The 19,042-nt window shown below is 39.7% G+C and overlaps 2 protein-coding genes across 12 annotated transcripts in view; both read left to right on the top strand.

Annotated features, from left to right (window-relative positions):
* Nucleotides 1-11,747, top strand: part of LOC115594616 (ryanodine receptor 1-like) — a 49,231-nt gene extending 37,484 nt beyond the window's left edge. For 6 of the 11 annotated variants that reach the window (XM_030438798.1, XM_030438804.1, XM_030438800.1 and 3 more), the window contains 22 exons: nt 333-413; nt 515-603; nt 945-1,073; nt 1,154-1,258; nt 2,663-2,668; nt 5,445-5,526; nt 5,627-6,948; nt 7,122-7,204; nt 7,665-7,824; nt 7,930-8,016; nt 8,222-8,494; nt 8,641-8,771; nt 8,878-8,920; nt 9,001-9,134; nt 9,214-9,274; nt 9,386-9,532; nt 9,615-9,749; nt 9,839-9,995; nt 10,471-10,535; nt 10,619-10,719; nt 10,795-10,846; nt 10,981-11,747. In XM_030438798.1, coding sequence (XP_030294658.1) covers nt 333-413; nt 515-603; nt 945-1,073; nt 1,154-1,258; nt 2,663-2,668; nt 5,445-5,526; nt 5,627-6,948; nt 7,122-7,204; nt 7,665-7,824; nt 7,930-8,016; nt 8,222-8,494; nt 8,641-8,771; nt 8,878-8,920; nt 9,001-9,134; nt 9,214-9,274; nt 9,386-9,532; nt 9,615-9,749; nt 9,839-9,995; nt 10,471-10,535; nt 10,619-10,719; nt 10,795-10,846; nt 10,981-11,076 — 3,539 coding nt within the window. In that variant the 3' untranslated portion in view covers nt 11,077-11,747. The remainder of the gene's footprint in view (nt 1-332; nt 414-514; nt 604-944; nt 1,074-1,153; nt 1,259-2,662; nt 2,669-5,444; nt 5,527-5,626; nt 6,949-7,121; nt 7,205-7,664; nt 7,825-7,929; nt 8,017-8,221; nt 8,495-8,640; nt 8,772-8,877; nt 8,921-9,000; nt 9,135-9,213; nt 9,275-9,385; nt 9,533-9,614; nt 9,750-9,838; nt 9,996-10,470; nt 10,536-10,618; nt 10,720-10,794; nt 10,847-10,980) is intronic. The other 5 variants (XM_030438808.1, XM_030438807.1, XM_030438806.1 and 2 more) reach the window with 1 other exon arrangement.
* A 917-nt stretch (nt 11,748-12,664) lies between these two features.
* LOC115593682 (uncharacterized) lies at nt 12,665-17,807 on the top strand. Its single transcript, XM_030437282.1, has 5 exons — nt 12,665-12,894; nt 13,969-14,227; nt 15,744-15,777; nt 16,230-16,398; nt 16,494-17,807. Exons 1-5 carry the CDS (start codon nt 12,777-12,779, stop codon nt 16,835-16,837), a joined length of 924 nt encoding a protein of 307 aa, XP_030293142.1. The 5' UTR covers nt 12,665-12,776; the 3' UTR covers nt 16,838-17,807.
* Nucleotides 17,808-19,042: the final 1,235 nt, after the last annotated feature.

Raw genomic sequence — 19,042 nt, 5'->3', positions numbered from 1 at the left:
TAATACTATTTTTACAGTTTAGCGTGACTCATTATTTCATTGATTGTAAAAAAGCAACATTCTAGTAATGGTTGTTTACCAGTAATCTAGTGATTACTAACCACTAGTAATCCAGTGATTACTAAATCCAGTGATCATTACTGGATTACTAAAATCCAATGAGAGATGACGGTAAGTTCAGCAATCAATTTTATTTGCTATTATCACACTGCTTATACTCAGGCAAACTGTTCCAGTAATTACCAGTAAGACTTTTTACAATTGTATAAGTCTGATTTTAACCTCATTTTAAGATGTTGTTTAATATTTTCATACATTTTTGCTTTTTCTAGATGAGAAAGTGATGTCAGATGATGAGTTCACCTGTGACCTCTTCCGCTTTTTGCAGCTGCTTTGTGAGGGTCACAATAATGGTGAGGCATACTTGTGTTTGACCCTCAAGTCAAACCACATTATAAACTTAATGAAATTGTCAATGTTGCTACTTTTCAAAACAATCTCTTTTTTGATTCAGATTTTCAGAACTACTTGCGGACACAGATCGGCAGCACAACCACCATCAACATCATCATCTGCACCGTAGATTACCTCCTCCGACTGCAGGTGCAACTTTTAATTTAGCCAAGGGCTTATGCAAATTTCAAAGATAAAAAATGAAAGTTTTAAGATAATTTCAGGGATTATATTGTCACAAATAATACATATTTGATCCAACTTTGCAAAACAACTTTGCCTTCGATCATGGTTTCCCAGTCATTTTGTAGTCTCCAAAGGCTCGTCATTTGGTAGCTCTGGTAGACACTGTAAGTATTCTGTATGAAGTAATTTAAATTAAAGAAAGGATTCATGTCCGAAAAAATAAAACCTTTTATCCTGATAAAATGATCTGTGGTATCTTAATGGTATGAGAATACTATACTTACCTCTCATTTTTTTCAATCAAGGAGTCAATCAGTGACTTCTACTGGTATTACTCTGGCAAGGACGTCATTGATGACCCCGGCAAAAAGAATTTCTCCAAAGCTATGACAGTGGCAAAACAGATTTTCAACAGTCTAACTGAATACATTCAGGTACCATTTTTATAAATTATGCATTTACCCCAGCTGCCTGGTTGTTTACCATGTGTGTAACACACAGTGTCTCTCTTCAGGGCCCATGCACCGGAAACCAGCAGTCTCTGGCCCACAGCAGGCTGTGGGATGCTATTGTTGGGTTCCTTCATGTCTTTGCCCACATGATGATGAAGCTGGCACAGGTACGCACATAGTTTTATACTTGATGATATTTACTTTCTAATGAAAAACTTTTTTTTTGCTGTAAAGTGTAAAATAAAGGAAACACAAAATCATTGTTGCCTTTCTGCAACTTCATATGAGGATTGAGCTCACTGACCTGACATCTACACTTAGATCATCAATACTGATGCAATATAATATGTTATACAACTTTGATCTCATGACATATTTTATTTTCAGTGACCTTGACAGAAATCGATGGTAACCATGAAAGGCACGATGCTATTTAGAGCCAAATGTTGCCCCCATTCTGCATTGATGCTCATTTTCTGTTTCATTTTGGCTCTCTGCTGTTATCATGAGTTTCACTGTGCATTTTGTTAATGGAAATTCACTAAACATCCCGTCATTGCCAAGGCTTCAGGAATGTTTTTGTCTTTCTGTGGATGTTTAGTGCCGTTTACCTCCACTGGGTACATATACATGTAAGAGTATAAACCATACAGTGGCTCCTTACATGTGCATGAACAGAACCAGTTGTCACAAGCCTAATGTAAACATGCTTGCACAGTTTTAATAGTGGCCAGTAGTATACACTGCATATAGTACGCCTGCATATTTACAGAGGAAAGTCACTTAAGATTTCAGCAAGTATTTCAACCATTCATTTGTAATTCGAGAATGGGCTGGTTTCAAAGTGATTCTTCGCATTCACATTCATTCTTAATGGACAGAACTTGGTGACGGTGATGTCTGAATTCCATTTAGCTGCTTCACTTTTAGGGTCCTGGTATTGTTCACACCGTCACAGCTTACTGGGAATCACATTGGTTTCAGACTGCATGGAGACAATTTATTGCTACAAATAAAAGGTCAAAATACTTTGAAGGAAATCACATGACTTTTCACTCTATGCAGTCATCCTCTATGGATGACTGAGGCTAATGCCGCATCTTAATTATTCGCACAGTGGATGCAAAATGCATGCATAACCCTTTAATCATACATTCTAGTTAAGGGCCAAGCTATGACTCATCCATACAGTAAGCTCCCAGCTTAGCATACGCTTAACACAAATGAAGCAGCTAACATAAAATTACTCTCTCATGCTTCCTCAACTGATATTCTTACAAGTCCAAGTATCGTCCGTTTTGGTTTGCAGTCATCACATTTGAAGCACCATGGTAAACCATTGAACCGGGGATATTCTAAGAGTGAAATTCCAAAAATTAAACTCTAATAATAGCACAGTATGTGAAAGATTAGGTGTATTATATAGTGTGGAAATCTGTACTAGTCCAACACTGTTTTACTGTCAATCTAAAAAATATGTGTCATGAATAAGAGCGTTTGAAAATGTTTAATTGTTTAACAACTGAATAATTTATTTATTATTTAAACTGTCTTCCACATGGTCAATGCAGGGTAAAGTATGTATCTATTTTATTTATCTATTGATGTGATATTGTGTTTACTAGCTTGTAATTGATTCAATGTTGGTTTTTCTTATGAGGTTGTTTTATATCCACCTGCTTTTTAAAAATTAGATAAGAATACTAATTTTAAAAATGCCTTGATTTGAGGTTTGTATATTATGGAGGATCTAAAATGGCCAAATGAAAACAAATCAAACAAATAAATAAAGATAAATACAATGCACATTTTTCAATGTATTTCATTTTCATGTCTGCATTAATGTGTCATAAGTAACTGAAATAGTTTAGCTTTGTGTCATCTGAATGAGTCCATTTTCATTGTGACATGACTTTTTCATGACACATTATTAAGTGGTATCACATTTCAGTCTTGTCCAGCAAAGGGCTGCTTAAAGCTGCCAGTATACTATATAATAATAATAATAATAATATATTTGATATAATTTATTTTGACACACTAAATGCATACATAAAAATGAAATATATGAAACAATGTGGATTGTGTTTCACTTTAATTCTTGATTGGTGTGTGCTTAATCTTCCATAGAAATAGGACTCAGTGAGAGCCATCATTTCTTAACTCAATAGCTTTCTGAACAAAACTGTTCACAAGGTTAAAAGTGAGTTGTTAAAAGGCAGGTACTTCAACACAATGTTGAGTTTGTTGTGAAGTCACAACAACCACATCTAATTCAAGTAACATATCACATATTATACATATCATAACAGTAATCATTCTAGCCATTTGATCAATACACAATTAGTAATATTTGCGAAAGATCTTGTTGAAAGGCTAGCTATAGTTGCATTAGATCACTTTTAAGCGCGTCCACCTAAGAGGACAAGGTTTGCAGGCCAGTAGTGTTAAGAATTCCGGTAGAACTGATTGATGTAAGGATACCCTGATTGGTTGCTAGGGACAACCCTCAAAACGTTAGCTTACAGGATCTGAAACATGTAGCCTAAAGCAGCAGGGGCCTGATGGCATCTGACGTGATTCAGGTATGAACCAATATAGTGTATATCTATAGGATTGGCTGAAACCAAGCAATTCATTATCATGGAGGGTGGAGGAATTACCCCAATAAGCAGACTTGACATTCACTGGCACAGTCTTCTATATTGTTTGAGAGTTTGAGTAGATAGCTGAACCAATCAGCAAAACTTAACAGCAGAAATACTTTCCCAAACAATGTCCATTCAGAAGATTTATGCTGCAGCAAGTAAGGCCTTGCCACATACATTTGCCAGATTCTAAAGTCTTGTTTTTACAGCTCCTCCATTAGACCAATTAGTGCTAAGTGTGGCTGAGCCAAAAGCTTGATTTATGCCTCTGCATGTAACTGCACTACCGCAACACCTGGTGAAGTTGCATTTTCTGGCTTCTCCGAGTGCTTAGTGGTGGAGCTAATACTGGGGATTGTAACATTTAGCTTCCCCGGTAAACATGCTGTCCACTTTAGCTGTTGCAGTCCCACCTGACGAGCCAGATTCTTTCTCTTTCTGGGTTATGCTTCCCGCTACTGCTGCTAAGTGTCTCTTGGATAGAGAGAGCGGACCTGCCAGATGTCCGAAGGGCAAGCTGCACAGGGGCAAACGCCAGTTTACCAAATCCAAGTTGTTCAAGCCTGTCTGAATGGAGAGGCAGCCCTCCCTGCAGACCTGAAAAGTACTTGAAACAAATGGGATTGTAGTGACTGTGTAGTCTGTAGTTACACTTAAGGCAGACGGAATATGAAACACAGCAATATTTTCTTTACCACAAGGTTTTGAAGTAATGTTATAATTAACAACAAACATTTATTTTGCTGAATCAATTCATTTATAACAAAGAAGCAGGTGATTACAAAACTTCCTGAGAGACGGGCCAACTTTTAACCTCCACTGTTGGAGTGTACACTTTAATATGAAATTATTTGGTGTTGGAATATACATCTTAATGTGACACCCACTTTGTATGCACACATTTAACCGGGGTTACGATTCTGTTGCCATTTTCATTGACTAACACTTAACCTTAAGGAATATGCTTTTCATTTGTGCTGTGTTGCTTTGTGGCTTCTGAGTTGCTTTTGTTCTAACACTGTTTAAGCACTGATGTAACATTTGTACACAATATAACACTAGTATTACCCATCCATCACAAACCATACAATATAAAGAAAATAAGATTGGGCTACTGGTTTAAAAATGTGGTCTTTATTTCTGGCCATAGACTACATCCACTGATTTCCTATTTCTCTGGATGAGGGAGTATTGGCTGGTGGTGTGATGTTTGTAATGTAAAACGTGTTACCTTTTTCATTGCACAGGCGGAGACAACAGTGTTGCGGCTGGAACTGTTATTGATGGGTTGTTAGAAACAAAAATCTTCACCTATTAATTATAATAATTACTGTCGTAAGGACTAAATCACTATCCAGATTAGAAAAGCTCTACGTAAAGCTGGAGAACATCACTTTTGACATTCAAGTTTACCTAAACTCTTTTCACAGATTCTGTCGGCATGAGGGTTTGATTATTTAACTTCTTTTTTCAGCACCTTCTTTGTTGTGATTGTGACTGTATGCAGCACAGTATTTTGAATGTACACCTCATATCATAACAAGTATTTGTGTTGCTATATAATTTTGTGTGATAACTGTTGACATTTGTGTTTTCCACTTCACCAGTGACCATTGTATTTCTATAAATGTATGTGATGTTTTCAAATGATACGAGATCTATTGTCATTACTGTAAGATCTTGTGCGTCTTTTTTATGGTCACAGGACTCCAGCCAGATTGGTCTGCTGAAGGAGCTTCTTGACCTACAGAAAGACATGGTTGTCATGTTGCTCTCATTGCTTGAGGGTAAAATATTTTTTTCTCTTGTTTGGTTATCAATAGTTGTCTTCTCTTCCTGTCTTATCCTTTTCAAACTTCTGTTTAAATTATATTCTGTATTATTCAGGAAACGTGGTAAATGGTACAATTGCCCGCCAGATGGTAGACATGTTGGTTGAGTCCTCCAGCAATGTGGAGATGATCCTCAAGTTCTTTGACATGTTCCTCAAACTGAAAGACATTGTGGCTTCCGATGCTTTCAAGGATTACGTCACAGACCCTCGAGGGCTGATCTCCAAGAAGGACTTCCAGAAAGCTATGGACAGTCAGAAACAGTACTCCCCTTCTGAGATCCAGTTTCTTTTGTCCTGCTCCGAAGCAGACGAGAATGACATGATCCACTATGAGGAGTTTGCCAATCGCTTCCAGGAACCTGCCAAGGACATTGGGTTCAACATAGCAGTGCTGCTCACCAACCTGTCTGAGCACGTTCCCCATGACACCAGGCTACAGAACTTCCTGGAACAAGCGGATAGTGTGCTCAACTACTTCCGCCCCTTCCTTGGACGCATTGAAATAATGGGCGCCAGCAGGAAGATTGAGCGCATCTACTTTGAAATCAGTGAAGTCAACCGTAGACAGTGGGAGATGCCCCAGGTCAGAGAGTCCAAACGACAGTTTATCTTTGATGTTGTCAATGAAGGCGGTGAATCAGAGAAGATGGAAATGTTCGTCAACTTCTGTGAGGACACCATCTTTGAAATGAATATAGCCTCCCAAATTTCAGAGCAGGAGGAAGAGGAAAAGGGGGAAGAAGATGATGAAGTAGACGAAAGTGGAGGTGAGGCAGGTGCAGGAGGGGGAGCAGGTGGAGGAGGCGATGAGGACAGCAACGGAGAGGAAGCACAGCCTGAATCAAGCTCTGCCTTTGCAGACTTCATAAACAGCATGATAAGCTTCTTCAGCATTTTCACCTTCCGTAACCTTCGCAGACAATATCGCAGAGTGAGGAAAATGACCATCAAGGAGATTGTCGTGGCCTTGTCCACGTTCTTCTGGACCATCCTGATGAGTATTCTACACTTCATTTACAATGTGTGCAAAGGCTTCTTTATGATCATCTGGCAAACACTGTTTGGTGGTGGATTAGTGGAAGGAGCAAAAAATATCACAGTGACTGAGATTCTAGCAAGCATGCCAGATCCCACACAGGATGATGTGCACGGAGATGGACCAGGAGAGCCAAGGACAGGGGAAGAGCAAGACACAGGGGGTGTAACGGACACTGGGGAGACTGGGAGCGGAGAGGAGGAAGAGGAGGACACCCAGGAGAAGGAGGGTGGGAGGATACCAGGTATCGATGCTCCAGGTGGACTTGGAGACATGGGTGTAGAGGCCACTGTTGAACCTCCAACTCCTGAAGGAACTCCCATAACCAAGAGGAAAGTGGTGAGTATTTTTAACCTTAGAGTGAATAAAAAATGTGTATACATGTGAGGTAATTTAGTGGTTGGTCAGCAATCTAGTTCCTCATTGGTGAACAATCCAGGTTTTAAATGTATACTTAAAATAAGACTAAAATGTTGGTGGCTGTTGTGTTTGTCTTTTTTGTTTTGTTACAGCAACCAGAAGAGGCTGATGCTAGCCAAAAACCTCCTGAGCCCGTTCCTGTAGAGGAACCTCCTCCAGAGCCTGAAAAGGCTGAGTAAGAGTCTTAAGTTGTTTTCTTGTCTACGTTAATTTGCCTCTCTTTATTCTGTCATGGTTCTAGAAATCAGACCTTTTAGCCAGTTACATTAAAATATATGACAATATACAGTAAATAAGAATATTTGACCTCAGCTGTTTGGGATGATTTGATCTTCGGTGTCTCCGTTCATGGCTTTGGTACGCGCCTTGGATCATTTCCATACAGATATTTCTTATGCTAACCAAAATACTGCACCATCAACATCACCACCAGTATATAATGTGCAGTACACTTGTAGTATTACGATATGTTGCACATCTGGGCCTCTGGGATGTGGAGAGGGGAGACTAAAGCAGACATGGCAAATTCAAAGGGTTGCACATCTGTGCACAACAGTGGCAGTGGAAGTGCATCATGATTTAATGTTGATGAAATGCAGGAATATAACAGTAACCCCGCTGTGTTCTATCGTCAGCGTTGAAACCGGAGAGAAAGCAGAGAAGGAATCCCCCGTCCAGGCGGAAGTAAAGCCAGAAGAACCAAAGAAATCTGCCAAAAAGAAAGAAAAGAAAACAAGAGGGGAAGGAGGATTTCAAATTTGGACTGAGCTGGAAACCCAAAGAAATAAATTCATGGTGACCACATTTGCTCATGTTTGTTTCAGAATTGATTTGCTACCATGACACACTTCATGTAGCAACTCCCTAATTAGCTGAAAAATATTTATCTCTCTTCTGTAGAACTACCTCTCCAGAAACTTCTACAACTTGCGTTTTCTGGCTCTGTTCCTTGCATTTGCCCTGAACTTCATTCTACTGTTCTATAAGGTAAACATTTTATGTTTATTTTTAAATGATCATGTTTTACTTGAGGACTCTATAATAAACTTAACACTGAATTGTTCTAGTTTTCTATGCTTTTAGCAAATTAAACACAATTGAATTTTGTACTTAATTATGTCTGTTTAATAGACTGTTAGAGAGCTCCACTGTACTGTACCGAGCTGACCTGTCTCTACATTCTTCTGTTCAGGTGTCCGACACCCCGCCTGATGGTGAGGAGATTGAAGGATCTGGACTGATGGAGGGAAGCGGGCTGTTCGAAGGCTCTGGGTTGTTTGAAGGCTCGGGAGAAGAGGCTGAGGGATCTGGAGCGGGTGAAGGAGGAGATGAGGACGAGGAAGACGTCCCTATTTATTTCTATTTAGAGGAGAGCACTGGCTACATGCAGCCTACACTGGCCTTCATTGCCGCCCTACACACTGTCATCTCATTCATCTGTATTATCGGCTACAACTGTCTCAAGGTGTGTAGAATTTGACACCTTTGATTAAAAAATGTAGACTTTTTTTCTGAAAAACAAACTGTTCCTGAAGTGTTGCACCTGGTGCCAGATGTTTCCAAAGACTTGCACATCTCAGTTAAGTGGTATTTGAAATTGTTTTTTGGCAGATTCCACTGGTGATCTTTAAAAGGGAGAAAGAACTTGCAAGAAAGCTGGAGTTTGATGGCCTGTACATCACTGAGCAGCCTGAGGATGATGACATTAAAGGCCAGTGGGATCGACTGGTCTTGAATACACCGTATGTGGATAAATCGATCATTTGTCTGCCATCAGAAGCTCTCTTGATAGTGTCAGATTTTATTTCTTAATTTAAGCAATACATGGTTTCCCTTTTCAATTTGCAGCTCCTTCCCAAACAATTATTGGGATAAATTTGTCAAACGAAAGGTGAGTTGTTTTTGATTTGGTTGGTTTTAAAATGAGCCCCATGGAGCAGGTTAATGTGTAAGTAATGTCTTTTTGTTTAGGTACTGGATAAGTATGGAGACATCTATGGCAGAGAAAGAATTGCTGAACTCCTGGGAGTTGATTTAGCCTCCCTAGACGTGAGTCAACAACATGAGAAGAAACAGGAGGAACCAGACAACTCTGTGTTTGCATGGTACAGTACATATTTTACTGGCAAACGTTAGATATTGCTCATTCCAATGAACATTGACCAATATTGTATCTTTTTTTAGGGCGACATCCATTGACATCAAGTACCAAATCTGGAAATTTGGCGTTGTGTTCACAGACGGCGTAAGCAAACCCCAAACTACATATATTGCACAAAACACTATACTAAACTGTACGATGAACACAACCTTACTTCTGAGAATTGACATAACCTTCCTTTTTATCTCTTTGTAGACTTTCCTGTATCTCTGTTGGTACACGATAATGTCTTTGCTTGGGCATTACAACAACTTCTTCTACGCCTGCCACCTGCTGGATATTGCCATGGGTGTCAAGACCCTGCGCACTATCCTGTCCTCAGTCACACACAATGGCAAACAGGCAAGTGCAGATAAAACCTAAATAGTGTTATTTTTGCTTCAGTTTGAATGTACTAACTCTGTTTTCTTCTTGTCTCTGCCAGCTCATGATGACAGTGGGCTTGCTGGCCGTGGTGGTGTACCTCTACACCGTAGTTGCCTTCAATTTCTTCCGCAAGTTTTACAACAAGAGTGAGGACGAAGATGAACCAGACATGAAATGTGATGACATGATGACTGTAAGTAACTGTTGATTTAGGAACGTACACTTTTATACAAGGTTGTCCACCCCACTTCCTAAATGATGTGTGTTTTCTTTTCCGCTCAGTGTTACCTGTTCCACATGTACGTGGGCGTGCGTGCTGGTGGAGGCATCGGAGACGAGATCGAGGATCCTGCTGGAGATGAATACGAGCTCTATCGAGTGGTCTTTGATATTACATTCTTCTTCTTCGTCATCGTCATTCTACTGGCCATTATTCAGGGTAAACAAAGTAGCAGCCTGGAAGACACTTTTCAAAATATACTTACTTGAAACTGTTGATGTAGGAAGGTGTCGACAGGTGATTAGGCATTCAAGGCATTGATTAGCTATAAATTTGATGTATTTGGTCTTAATAGCCAAAAACATTTTATCTAATGTCATTCATCCATCTCTAAATTTATTTTTGGCAAAATGAGCCAAGCTCTTCTGCATGAAAGTCCAAATTACTGGCGTTAGAAATCATTCAACCTAATACTGTCTTTTTAGTTTATACTTGCACTTAACCTGTTGGTAAAATGTAGAAGATCCTAGCTCAGTCTACTAATCACATTATTACATAAAGCCTACATCTGCATGGGGCAACATGTACCTTTTTACTTATATCCAATGCGTGCATAAGACAAAGATCATCAGACACTCCGGTTTAAGACATGTTTGACAGACTTTTAACACCTCTTCTCATGATGTTGCTGCAGGTCTGATCATTGATGCCTTTGGAGAGCTCAGAGACCAACAAGAGCAAGTCAAGGAAGACATGGAGGTACAGAATAAAACTTTTACGTGGACTGTTATTCCCTATCATATATGGCAGTGTGGTGTTAATCCTCATGTTCCTTTATGCAGACAAAATGCTTCATATGTGGCATTGGAAGTGACTACTTTGACACGACGCCACATGGCTTTGAGACCCACACTTTAGATGAACACAACCTGGCCAATTACATGTGAGTGTACTTCCTTTGTGTCACAGTGTGTGCACGCACCAACAAAGAAATATTAACACGCAAATCCTTTTTCAGGTTCTTCTTAATGTACCTCATCAACAAGGATGAGACGGAGCACACTGGACAGGTCAGTCTGGATTGTTTTGCTACAGGTGTTTTGTTTTATTATCAGGATTCCTACTGACTGATAACAAAGTCTGCTCCTTTCAGTTTCTGTGTCCATACTCCTTCAAGTTCTTGTTCTTACATCCTCTGTTTTAGGAGTCATACGTGTGGAAGATGTACCAGGAGCGTTGCTGGGACTTCTTCCCTGCTGGAGACTGTTTCAGAAAGCAATATGAGGATCAGCTTTCCTAGCCAAGTACTTTTATACTTACAGAGCGAAAATGACACCAATTGAACTAATTCTGTTCATCATTCCTGATCACCTCACACTGAATTTGTAATTTGTCATTGTCTTGAAAAATGAACGTCAAGAAAATTACAAGAAACTTTTGAAATAAGCAGAGCAATGTTCCACCACATGAACGCCATCTTTTAGTAGATGGCAAGAAAATACCAGTAAAGAAAGATGCTTTAAAAAGCAAATGGGATTAACACCAAGTGTTAAGTAGTCATGTATTTAATCATGTCCGTAAATCGGTTTTGATTTGTTCACTGTTGACGAGGAGAAGATAAAACCACTGTTTATGTGAGAATGTAAGAAAGTGCCTTCGCAGTAACAGAAGTTGCATCTACTAGCACATACGAGACAGAGTGTAATTGCCAGGAAATCAGCTTTTCAGTTAGCTTGTCTATCTTTACATGTAATCAACTGTTTTATTCAAATTCATTATGTACCTCCTTTGTGATTATTGTATCACTTTCACTTCAGCATATTTATGTGTCAATGAGTGTTTTTTTCTGTTTAGTTTTCTTCAGACGCTGTAGCTTAAATTGGAATTTAAGTTATTTTATTTATTGTTTTTCAAGACTGAAAGTCTGTGATGATGAATAAATTCTGTATGAGAATCTTCACTGCAATGTGACATTGATTTGATCGTGTACTCATTATACCATCATCTTTAACCACATTCCACAGCAGGGGTTTTCCCAAGGGGCGAGAAAGATTTAGAGGAAATCAGCGTGATTCCTCTACAGGGTCTAAATTTAAGTTCTGGGGGCAGTACTCTATTCCACAAACAGTCCCTGCTCAGAAGGTAGTACTCTACAAAAGTACAGGAACTTCAGTAAAAACGATGCTGAGACAAATCAACATGGAGTTACAGAAGAAGAAGACAGCATGTTACACATGCACTAATAACAAAGTCCTGTCATCGTTGTTGCACAGCTGAGGTGGAAAAGTAGACGACAGCAAGCTGAAGAACCTTCTAGTTACTGGGTCTGATTACTTTGACTACAGTGTCCTAATACTCAACATTTACAGTGTGGATTCAATTACTGTTCAATGAAAAATGTCCCAATAAGTTCTATTGTAAGTTGTGATCAGTAATGTTTAGTGAAGCTACACTTACAATCCCAATCTGCAGACTTTACAATGTAACCTATTCTCTCTTCAAATAAGTTATGTAAAAGTTTGTGTTGATAGGACCCAATGTAGTAGTCTGACAGCATAAATGCCACCTTAGTGCCAAGGATTACACATGGAATGACACTTAATTGCAAAAGACAGGACTCAACAAGACTTATTTGTCTACTCACAACTGCTGTGGAGCCGTTGAAAGGTAAATTATAACAGCAAACGGCTGGGGGCTTGTTTGTTCACACTGAGTTTTTAGAGTGGATGACAGAATGAGCCCGAGAGTTTTAGTGAAACTGATGTAAAATGACTTATAATTCTGTCCATTTAAAACTGAATTGATATTCAAGGGAAAAAAACAAACAGTTGTAATACTGAAAAGTCATTTTGAAGAGTACCTCTGCACACACTGCAGCAGTTTGCGTGTAAGATCATCATCACGGCCCATTTTCATACAAAGCTGTTGAACTGTGGCTCGGTGGAACATCCCGGCTGAACGCGGATTAAAGCTGAGGCATTAAACCTCACATTGAGCCTCATGTGCTCTTCACCCACCCTGTCGTCAAACATTTTCCTCCGAGCCTGTTTGACCGGGACGCCATCAGCCGTCGACATGAACGCCTCGGGGATCCACCATGGGATGCTCAGGATGTATGGTGAGCTCATCCTATTCTTTACTGAACATTTTGTCAGCGTTTTGTGATCGCCTCTCTTATAACTAGTAGCTGTGTGATAGCTGAGCTGTGCAGCTCTCAGTAGATGTTATTGATACTTTCAATCCTACGTCTGATCATTCAGGCCATTATAAATGATCGAGCTTTAATCATTTCAACATTTTTGAACTTTATTCGGATTTCTGCATCATGGAGGTGTGATGAGGTCGGATAATTGTTCAGTAGGATGATGGATGTGTTTTGTGTGTCAGTCTTCGGCCAAACTCATAAGAGCTTTGTCCCTAAATTATGATGTTGAGACTAGAGATAACACTGCTTTTAAGAGCAAGTAGGTTATGAAACTGTTTGGAACACCCGGGTTAAAAAACATAATCTCAAGCTGTCGCTGAAAATACACTGAAGAGATGAATATACCAGACTTAATGTTAGTTGTTCCATCTTTTGTCATTGGAAAAATGCCACTTCAAAAACAAGATAATGTAAGAAGAAGAGAAAAGAAGAAGAAAGAAAAACATTAACAGCAAGGGGTTATTGCTTGTCTAAGATAAAAAGTTATATATATATATACATATATATATATGTATACATATATGCCAATGAAGCAAAGGATAATTGTGGAAAACAGAGTCCCTATATCTCTAAAATGGTACCTAATGACACATTCTGAATTAAATAAATGAAATAGGTAATATCCTGAGTTTTGTCTAGTGTTCACCATTTCTTGGTGTTGTAATTCTTTTATGTGCTTTTTAATAAAAAGTGTTCCCATGTGTTTTTCACTGCATGTATAAAAGAATGATTAGATCCAGATGTGGACACTGGTAAACATGTTCTGATTGGTCAAACCCCCACATCCCCAGCCCCTTGATCCTCCAACCATGTGACCGCCTCTAATCTGTGCGGATGACAGAATGACAGTGTTCGTGCTTTAATCCAACTGTGCACCACTCCTCCAATCATGACCACTGTCACCACGCTTAATATTGTCAATAAGCTTCTGGTAGTGGGTTATGATTAGGAATGTATCTGACGGCATCACTCCTTTTTTTCCCCCAGGTGGATTTATTTTCAAACAGTGGAAGAAGAGGTTTCTGCTCCTAACAGCTGAAGGCAGTCTCCTTGTGTGCCATGATGCCTCGTCTCCCCCTGACCAGCTGGTACTGTTGCAGAGCCACTGTGAGGCAATTGTGGAAGGCAAAGAGATTCTAGATTTGCCCAAGTTGCCCTCCGGTGGATGCAGGGATTGCTGCTTCGCGCTGATCCTCACCCAGAATAAATACCTGCTGCTGCTGGCTGAAACCTCTGCAGACTGCAGGTCACTGTGCACACTTTACCAATTCCTCTGCCTTGTTCCAGTTTAATGATTTACAGTCCACATCTTTGAGTCAACTAAAGTTCAACTGAGGGGCTAACTTTACCACCAGTTTGGGAAATGCACTTTTTCACAATTTTGCCAAGAGTTAGATGAGAATGTTTTTACACTAACATGTCTGGAAGTCTGGACACTGAGGGAAACATCTTAGACTGGCTCCACTGAAGACACCAGCCCAGGAAGTCTGTGATAAAAAAAACAAAAAACTGTCCCTACACACTATCCCCTTAAAACCACAACTTGTACTCTATACTTTTTTGTTTTAAACCAAACAGATGAAAGTGTAATAAAATGTTTGGGGTTTTTTTGTTTGTTTTTTTAAAACTTTTCTAGGGGAGGCTAGCTGCCTCCACCTGTTTCCACTCTCTATGCTATGCTAAGCTAACTGCTTATAGCGTCATTAGAGGATCAGTAAAGAGTGGTACCAATCTTCTCATCTAACTCTTAGCATGAAAACCAAAACTTGTTTTGTATGTTAAACGTTAAACTGCTTCTTTAAAGGTGCAATATGTACAAATGTAAGTTTAACATTTAACATTCACATACTGAATACAATTATCCACAGACTGTGAAGAAAAATCAGTTTTGGCATTATGTCAAAAACGTCTTTATATTGTATTTCCAAGATTTCTACTTGATCCTCTCACATACCACCACTCTGAGATCCCAGTCCAGACTGGTAGCTGTACTGCTAACTAAGCTTACTATTTAAATGGAGGCACAGTTAGCAGCACTTAGCAGGTACCCTGGTGATATCAGTTATGGGATGTAACTAAGTATATTTACTGAGGTATTGTGGTTTTTAGGTACTTCTTTTTTATTATTTCAATTTTATGTAATACTTGTATTTGTGCTTTTACTCCAGTCATTAGATGACTTTAGTTACTTATTACTCTGCAGATTACATGCTGCATCACAGCCAATGTAGAAAATGCTCCATACTGGATAATGGACCGGAGCGTTGAAACCATAGTATACATTATATACGTCCATGTGAATATATGTATAATTTGACTTTAACTTGTACTTTTAATACTTTAATATGAGACACTAAGACTTTTACTCATTCTATTAGTATGAATGACTTTCACTTTTGCCAGAGAAATATTTTACCACGATAGTTCTACCAAAAGGTGCTTTTTACAACACCGTGTGATACGCTGCCCCTTATTTGTTTGAGGTATGAATTTAACAGGATGCCAAGTCTTACATTTTGCACTTTTAATGTTTCTCATATTGCTCAAAGCCCATCTACCCGCCTGCTCCTCACCTTCCATCCCTGTGGGGCAGCAGTGTTAAGGATCAGAGAGCCTGTTATTAACACTGACCACCTGCTTTTACGTAGTCTGCACATTCCATTCCTGTAACCTACCACTTAGCTCATTGTATGCACTTAAAGTGATGTATAGATGGATGTGTGGTTTGGTAATAACAGAATCTTTTTTGTATCCCTTTTTAGTCAGTGGCTGAATGTGCTGAAAAAAGTGAAACAGGTGAGTTAATAAGACAAGTTAAATGTTTATTCAGATTGTATATTTGGATTGTGTCCACAGCGATGCAACAAGCCTGCTCAACTGTACCAGAGCACAGAGGTGAGTTTTAGCTAAATGCTAACGTCAGCATTGCAACACGCTCACAGTGACAACGCTAACGTGCTAATGTTAAGCAGTTATTATGTTTTCCATGTCCACCATGGTTTAGTGTGTTGGTTGGTCTAACTTACTAATTGGCCCTGCACAAAGTACAGCTGAGTCTGATGAGAATGTAATTAGTTAGCAAACTTTAGGGCCATGGCTAACTGAACCATGAGCAAGTTATCTAGCTAGCTTTAAATTCTGGCCTTATTCCACAAAGTTAATCTTTAATCAATCGCTGAATGAATTCCTTGTAATTCTTGACAGACCCATACTTTTCATCAAGAGAATTCTTCTTTCATTTCCTACAGAGTCTCTCATCACCTCTCAGTCCATGTAAGCGACATTATGTGCCACCACCGCGCATTACTCTCAAAGATCTGGTGCCGGAGCAAATCCTGGACAAAGATCCACCAACTCCACCAGTTAGCGACACAGAGGTAGTTTCCCCAGGGCCTTGTGTGTCTCCAAGGGAAAGAGGTGAGTTTAGGGTGTGAGCTTGTTTGTCTGTGATGAATCTTTTTTATCGGGTTTTCGGTTTGACTCTTTTGACTTAATAACGTGTCGTCCAACAGGCAGGAATTCTCCCCACTCAAAATACTACAAAGGAGGTGCACATTCAGTAGGCTGCCTGCGCCACGGCACTATCAGCAATGCACAAGCAGTGAAGGCAGTTTATCTGCTGATGGGAGGGGCGGCGGCTTCCTCTGCTATGGGTTACTTAGGCACATGCTCGCTCTCCAATCTGGAAGCCAAGGCTCCTGACATGCCACTCAACACGGATTTCTCCCACATGGGACCAGCGGGAGCGTTCCACGCCGCTGGCCCCGCACTCGACTCCCCTCACTACAACAGCTTTGACTTTGAAGTGGGAGACTCTGATTTTGATGCTTTTGATTGTGGTGGATTTACTTTTTAATGATGTGCTGAGTGGGGGGGTGCTATGGATACGGACAACTTTAACGATGCTGAAAACTTACTTGATATTTCAGCATGATTTGTCAAAATGTCAGAAACTATACGAAGGTCTCCAAATAGAGTTGATTCTTAAGGGGAAAATGTCGCTATGAAATAACTGCAATATCATGATCCCCTTTTAGGTCAATGTAGCCAACTTGTTAGCAAACAGCCTATTTTGACATCAAGCAGTTAATGAGCAACATCATTCATTCATTTGGAGTTTATGTTTGTGGCGACGTGGCAAAGTCTGATATTCATTGTGTTTTAGCTCTGTGTTTGGTCTCCACCAACTCCTAAGCTGCTAAACGCTCCACTATGTTCACCAGCTAGTCGCAAACTTTGTGTGTGTGTCTGCCGTTCAGCGGTGTGCTACAGTGTCACCATGAGTAGGCCTCGACTCTTTAGTTAAGTGTGGTAAAGTGAAACGTTGTTGACGTGATTCATGAATTCTTTCATAAGTACTGTTACACCTGTGTTGTGACATGGACACTGTGATGATTTGTGCATATTGCTCACCCCTTGTATGTGCATTATTTCTCACGATAATTATTATCAACTATCAGTGACTGTGACTGTGATAGACATTTGCGAGAATGCATAATATGCCATGTACTGTATATGTTTTAAATGTGCTACAAGTCACGAATGAGCCACATGTGTGACTAACCGTGCTAATGACACGAAGGGGAAAATTGCATCTTAACACACTGTTCTACACGATGCGTCAGATTTTTTTAATTTAGTTACAGTAACAGATGCTGGCTTCGGACCGAAATAACTTAGTGACATTTCTCAGTATCATCCACTTTTGTGCATGTCCTGTGTTTCTTTCAATATGCAGCTGTTATTGTGCTTTATAACTATGTTAGAGTTAAAAGCTTATTTAAATGTCAGCCCATTTCACTGAATAAAACTGACATGTGAATTTTCTTGCTTTTCTTCATTCTTTATCATATAAATCTGTTACGAACAACCACGATATGTCCTGCGTGACTATGGCGTGGTAAGGTAGTGAGTGCAATCTGAATAACTTCCTGAGACTGTGCCATGAAACACAGCCACACATCTGCAAGAGGAAACGGGTTGCTGAGCTGCACAAGTGAACAGATAACTGCAAGAATACTCAGCTGCTTATTGGCGCAGTTCCAAAATCCATCTAAAGTTGACTCCTAATTTCATATCACCAGATTGTCCCCACATGCATTACATCTATGTTGCAGCACAATTAGTATACAACATGCTCAGCTCTAGTTTTGAAGTCTACCTGATTCTGAAACCCTGTTCCGTGTTCCAGTAGGCAAAGGCGTGTCCACGCGATTTACTTGCAAGAAACCTGTCCTGACTGGAAAGTTCAATCAGTTGTATAAAGAAAATCAGCAGCAGTAAACCCACCATTTTGAGTACAACCTTCACTTAATGATATGATTTGAGTATTCAAAAGTACCAGACCTTCATCAAGCAAAAAATCAACTTGAGTATTCGTTAAAACCATGTTCCTTCTTCCGCTTGAGATGGTAGTTATGTGAAGGCTGTAGTCTCCGTCGCTGCTGTGTTGTCACTAGCACAGATTTGCATAAATAGTCTTGGATACTCACCCATGTACTTTAGGCCTCTGTAAGGACACTCCCACACAGAGTTTAAAAGCCTGCAACTCCTCTCCGTTTAGTTAGAACTGAAGAAACCTCTTGGACAAGAGGTGAAACATCTCAAAGAAACTGAAACAAGTCCAGCTGCCTACTATACAGCACTTGGAATTCATCAGCACTTCACCTAGTTTTAACCTCTTTCCATGCAATGTATTCCATAGTGAGTCATGTATGGCCAGTTTGGTGAGACAACTGGCTATGACATGCCCACACTCAGCTGTGATCACAATAAAATCTTATTTATCTTATTTAATTTTTCTTACTTTTGGATCTGATCTCCAAGTTCAAGATGAACAGTGAAACAGAAGATGCTCGTTCTTAAAACCTACAGTGTACTTAAGAACTACAACCAATGAGTGGCTTTTGTGTCTCATTCTTAAGATTTGATGAACTTATTGTTTATAAAACCAAGAATGTAAATGCTGATAAAGGATCAATCTATTTTTACTTGCATCTGAACTGGTAGTGTCCTTCGCCACGTGCGGCCGGGGATTTCTCTCTCGCCTCGTGTTGTTACT

This window comes from Sparus aurata, chromosome 13 (genome assembly GCF_900880675.1).
Source record: "Sparus aurata chromosome 13, fSpaAur1.1, whole genome shotgun sequence".
Classification (NCBI taxonomy): Eukaryota; Metazoa; Chordata; class Actinopteri; order Spariformes; family Sparidae; genus Sparus; species Sparus aurata.
This window is presented reverse-complemented; position numbering and strand designations above follow the sequence as displayed.